The 6,000-nt window shown below is 55.0% G+C and overlaps 1 protein-coding gene across 1 annotated transcript in view; it reads left to right on the top strand.

Moving 5' to 3' along the window:
• The first annotated feature begins 4,108 nt into the window (after positions 1 to 4,108).
• Positions 4,109 to 6,000, top strand: part of Ube2ql1 (ubiquitin conjugating enzyme E2 Q family like 1) — a 36,729-nt gene continuing 34,837 nt past the window's right edge. The window contains exon 1 of the mRNA XM_027400122.2: positions 4,109 to 4,906. Within this exon, the coding sequence (XP_027255923.1) occupies positions 4,109 to 4,906 (798 nt within the window). The remainder of the gene's footprint in view (positions 4,907 to 6,000) is intronic.

Genomic DNA, 6,000 nt, shown 5'->3' with positions numbered 1-6,000 from the left:
TCTCTTAAACATCCACACTTACAAATATGGGTTGTTGTTTTTTTAATTTTTTTAACTAACGTTTTATATAACATTTGGCTTCAGATTTTTTTAAGATTTTATTTTATTTTTAATTATGTGTATGCATGCATGTGTGCCTGTGAAGGCCAGAAGGGGGCATCAGAAACTCTGGAGCTGGAGTTCCAGGTGGTTTGTGAGCCACCATGTGGTTGCTGAGAATCAAACTCGGGTCCTCTGGAAGAGCAGTAAGTGGTCTTAACCGCTGAGCCATCTCTCCAGCCCTGGCTCTAAAAAAGCTTTAGACTTTTATAGAGTTGCTGGTCCTGGATTCTGTAGGTGAGGTGCATGACACACTTAACCCTGGTGCCAGTCAGTCCTGATGAGAACTCTTGTACCAGCATCAACATTAATCCTGATCATTTCACTCTCTAACCATGGCTACAACCAGACCCCTTGCTTAAATGCTGTATCACTCTGTCTCTGTTGCTACAATGAAACTCCTGGGTCACTTGCAAAGAAAAGAAGTTGTTTTGGCACACCACTGTGCAAGCTCAAAATCCAAATAGCATGTCTGGCATCAGCACTTTCAAGGACCCTGACTGCCTGTGTCACATCATGGTGGATGGTCTTCCCGTGGGAGTGTTTACAGAGGGAGCCAAAGACCAAAAATAACATCCCACTCAGCCCATCTCTTAAAAGACCCATGGCTATTAGTTTAGGAATTGCAACACATGAACCCTTGGGGGATACACCATATCCACATGAAACAACTACCCTAGAGAATAAGTGCTGTCAGAAGCAGGTGCAAATCGGTTACTGTCTGGGATTTCCAATGGCAATCCTGTTCCAGGAGGATGGACCCATCACCGCCCACATTCTCTGGTTTAGAGACCATGGCAATCCCATTCATCCAGGCTTTCTCATCTTCTCTGCTGGGTCAAAGGCACAGCAAATCAATCTCAGGCCAGCTGGTCAGTAGCAAGCCTGGGAACCTTGGGACCTGGGGTGGTAGAGGGTCACTATGATATGGGTCTCAAAAGGATCATCCCTCTTAGCATATGGCAGTGTGGAGCCAGCTGCTGGGTCTCTTTAGAACTCAGTTTCTTTGCCAATAAAATGTGTCTTAGAAAACTTGGGAGGGCTTCCGATGAGGTTAAATCATAAGGCACAAACTGTCTGATAATTAATATTGATTATCAGCTTGGTGTGTTTAAAATCACCATGGAAACATAGTTCTGGGCATGTCAATATGAGCTTTTCCAGAGAAGTTTACCTGAGCAAGGAAGAGCTACCCTGAATGTGGCTGGCATCATGCCATGAACCTGGGTCCCTGACTGAGTAACTATGGGGGACTGCAGAAAGCAAGATGAATTAAACTCTGCTCCCTGACTGTGGATGCAATGTGACCACCTGCCTCTGGCTCCCATTCCCATGCCTTCCCTACCATGATTGACTGTGCCAATAAACTATGGGCTAAAACCAACTTTTCCTTCTGTCTTAGAATTGCTATTACTGTGATGAAACGCCAAGATCAAAAGCAAGTTAGGGAAGAAAGGTTTTATTTCATTTGCATTTCTATATAACAGCTCATCCTCAAAAAGCAGTGAGGGCAAGGACTCAGGCAGGACAAGAACCTGGAGGCAGAAGCTGATGCAGAGGCCATGGAAGGGTGCTGCTTACTGGCTTGCTCATCATGGCTTGCTCAATCTGCTTTCTTATAGAACCCCCGACTGTCACCCCAGAAGTGGCCCCACCCACAATGGCCTGCCTTCTCATCTATCAATCACTAAGAAAATGCCCTAGGACTTGCCTGGAGCCTTATCTTACAGAGACATTTTTCTCCGTTGAGGCTCCCCCCTTTGGGAAGACTCTAGCTTGTGTCAAGTTGACATAAAACTAGCCAGCACGCCTTCCCTAAGTTGCCTTTGCCAGGCATTTTGTCAGAACAATGAGAAAAGTAGTTGATACTGACACTCCTGGCCAGCCTCTCTCATGCCAGCTTTTCACCATTTTATGCAGCCTGCATGCTTAAAGGAAGTAGCTCTCAGGAAGCTGCAGGCAGCTAAGTCTACCTTTTTGCTCTTCCTTAGTGATGATGATGATGATGATGACGATAGTGGTGGTGGTGATGCAAAATGATAAAAATAAGAGAATGCTATAGAATGAAGTCATAAACAAAACAATCAGATTACGACAAAGAGACCTTGGGTCAGCTTCGCTCTGATTTAACCAATAGCCTGAGCTGTTCTTAGTCCAAAACACTGTGTGGTTCCTGCTGAAAGCCAAAGGACTGCCAGGGCCTTTGGGGAATCCTCTCTCCTAGTGCAGTATCAGGTAGGCATGAACCTTTTGCTCCTCTATGCCAGTTAGGCTGGCTCCCCCGTTACATATCTACCCCCAAAGCCGAATTCCAAAACCCTTCCTCTCTGGCCTTCACAGTGACCTCACCAGTTATTTTCCACACTGAAAATTCAAAAGCTGGTAAAAGATGTTGGAAGCAAAAAGGCGGCACGCTGGCATCCAGAAGAAACAAGAACCAAGCGAGTGGCTCCCCCTCCTCGGCATCCACAAACCTGGTGCCAGTTAGGGTGGGATCAGGATATTCTCTGTACTTGAGAGATTGGTTTCACCTTCACAATTGGGCTACACACGCAACACACCGGATCCTTCACAGTTTGAACTAGTCTGACATACCTTTTAGTTGGAATTTTCCCCAGATTTTAAATGTGAGTTTCCACAGGCTAGAGGAAGAAGAGGCAGGAAGGGCTGGGAATCTGCAGGTGGAAGGTGGATCCCTTCCTTATGCGAGCTTTGGGGAGGTCCCTCGCGGAGGGGAACGGCACTGGGGGCGAGGGAGGTGCGGCTCAGAAGGTCCGTTCCCACCAACGGCACCGGTCAGCGGCAGAAAAGACATTTGATGTGCTTCTCCGTAGCATTTTGGAAAGCCGCCACTGCTCACAGCCTGGCCACTGAAAGCCAGAGACGCTATTGCCAGCAGGAGAGGAGAGGCCCAGTGAGGTCTAGGTGGGTTGGCTAAAGGTTTGCTTTTACTCAAGTCGTGACTTGGTTTGCGGCTGGCCTAGCCTCTCATCCCGCCCTCGGATCGGATTCTTTGATCTATCCGTAAGAAAGTGTCCCTCCTGCCCTCCTTCGCTCCCACCCGCCCAGAACTGTTGCGTAGAAACATTAGGCTCGTTCATCTGATTGGAAGGATTAATAAAGAGGTAGATTTCCACCTTTCCTCTCTACGTTGTCCTAAGGAGGTTAAGTGGGATGAGACCGAGACCCCAGACACGGAATCCAGAATTGGGGATAGAAGAACGCAGTGATTCTGAGACCCTCTTAGCGTGCTCAGGCCAACCCATTTCTGGCTCCTGGCTCAGGCAGCTCTCACGCAGCCCAGAGCCAACGGTGCGGGCGCGCACCGCTGTCTCCCCCCAGCGGCAGCGCGTGTGTCGCCGCAGGAACCCGGCGGCGGGGGTGGCACGGCGCAGTCAAGCCCGCGGCTCCGCCCCGCGCCCGCCCCCCTCCCGACCGGCAGTGCCGCCCCCTCCGCGCCGCGCTCGGCTCAGACGGAGCAGCCGCCTCTGCAATGTCAGCAGCCGCAGCGGCGGCGGCGACGAGAGCGGCAGTGGCCCGGGCCCCGCGGTAGCCACCAGCGCCGCACGGCCCGGCAGGCGCACAGCGCGACTCCGAGGCCACCTCGCCGCCTCCGGGGCGCCGCGGGCGACTCTGTGCGCCTCGGTGCTGCTCTCAGACTCCGGGCCAGCCGGTCCGCGGCCGCGCACAAAGGACCACGGACACCGGGCGTCCGGGGACTGAGCCCTGGGACCGGCCAGGAACAGCAGCGGCTCCGCGTCTCCACGCCTCCCCTCCCCGGGCGGCCGGAGCCCTCGCCGGAGCAGACCCGTCATATGACAGCGGCGACACAGCGGCCAGCGAGCTCCGGTACTACCAGCTCCGCTGCGCCACGGCCGCCGGCTCCTGAGGTGGCTCTCGCCGCGCCCCGCTGAGCGGTAGCCTGCCGCCGCCCCAAGCCCCGCGTGTCCCAGCTATCCGGCTCTGGACTCAGGAGCCCCGGGGAGCCCTCGCCAGAACAGAGCCTAAGATGGCCACGCTGCTCCGCAAAATCGGGCTCATTCGCCTGCACAACCGGGACACGGAGGACCCCAAACACCACCACAACCACCGCGGCGGAGGCGGCGGCCAGCAGAGCGCGTCGCTGCGCGGCAAAGGCGGCGGCAAGAGCGGCGGCCACAAGCAGCAGCAGCAACAGCAGCAGCAACAGCAGCAGCAGCACCCCGGGGGCGCGGGCGACGCCAGCCCGGGCCCCGGCAAGGGCAAGAGCAAGCGCGCCGCGGAGCTGGCCGCACGCGACAAGCAGCCGCAGCCGGCCGCGGGGCGGCGGGGCGCGGCGGCCGGGGGGCCCCGGGAGCGGGCAGCGGGCGCCAGGGCGGGGCCGGGCCCCGCGGTGGCCGCGGCCGCGACGGGCGGCAGCCTGGTGCCCGCGGCGCGCCAGCAGCACTGCACACAGGTGCGCAGCCGGCGGCTCATGAAGGAGCTACAGGACATCGCGCGCCTCAGTGACCGCTTCATCTCGGTGGAGCTGGTGAACGAGAGCCTCTTCGATTGGAACGTGAAGCTGCACCAGGTGGACAAGGACTCGGTGCTGTGGCAGGACATGAAGGAGACCAACACGGAGTTCATCCTGCTCAACCTCACCTTCCCGGATAACTTCCCCTTCTCGCCGCCCTTCATGCGGGTGCTCAGCCCGCGGCTGGAGAACGGCTACGTGCTGGACGGCGGCGCCATCTGCATGGAGCTGCTCACTCCGCGCGGCTGGTCCAGCGCCTACACCGTGGAGGCCGTCATGCGCCAGTTCGCTGCCAGCCTAGTCAAGGGCCAGGTAAGACTGCGGAGCCTTGGGGTGGGTGGGGGTTCGAGGCTAGGCCGAGATGAAAAGCGATGTCTGACCCCTCTAGGGGCAAGTGAGAGCTATCCCAACTCATTCTGAACAAACCTGCCCTAGGGACGCTTGGTCCCAACCGCCTCCGCTTCTTTTCCCTACGGGATTTCTTCCCGTCCGTTTCTGCATTCCAGCCCCTGGTCTCCAGCTCTGACCCTACTAGAACAGCTGGGCTCTCTGGCTTGCCGGATCTCTTGCTTTCTGCTTTCTGCTCAGTCTAGCTCCAATATCCTCCCTTCTTCTCTCTACTTCTTCCCCTCAGGCTACACTTCACTCTCCCTTTTTCCCCTCTGATGGTCCTTCCTTTCCCACAAACCCCTTTCCCATTTTCCATTTTCCACCCTCCTGGGTTTCCCATACTCTCCCCCCTTCTCCATTTGTCCACCTGTCCACTGTCTGTTTAATGGCTCTCTGGTCAGCGTGATTATCATGAAGGTATGAACTTTTCCTGAAGCCTAAGGACCTAGGATTCCAGCTCAGCACATCACACACAGGCACACATATACACGCTTAAACCCATAAAGGCATATCTATATACATATGTACACACACACACACACACACACACACACACACACACACATGCACACACGTGCGCGCACACACACATTTCTTCTTCAAACCTCTCGGGTGGACTCTATTCAGACCAGACCAGCTGCCTGCTGTTAAGCCCCTCCCCTGCTCCCTCCTTCCAGCATCCCCCTTTGTGGAGGTGAAAAGTTCTCTAGGAAGACTCTCTAGAAGTGTGGTTCCAGTCTGTACTAGTGTTAGATCAGGCCAGACTTCCTTCAGGGAAAGCTGCCCTGGCTGCCCCCCTTCTCAGCCTGGTACTTGCGCCTTCAAGGAACATCTCTGGAGTAAATGCTGGGCTTCAGTCTGTTCAGACCTTATTTCTTCTGGTTGTTAACTTGTGTCGCCCCCCCCAATACCCCCCCACCCCCTGCAACATGGGTTGGAAGCTAAAGATTCTACCAAACACAGAAAGGAATGCTAAGCAGGTCACCTGAGCCTCCTCACCTATTGCATCATGGGGC

The sequence above is a fragment of the Cricetulus griseus genome, chromosome 2 (assembly GCF_003668045.3).
Source record: "Cricetulus griseus strain 17A/GY chromosome 2, alternate assembly CriGri-PICRH-1.0, whole genome shotgun sequence".
Classification (NCBI taxonomy): domain Eukaryota; kingdom Metazoa; phylum Chordata; class Mammalia; order Rodentia; family Cricetidae; genus Cricetulus; species Cricetulus griseus.
Note: the sequence above shows the minus strand (reverse complement) of the source record. Positions and strands in the feature narration are given on the sequence as shown.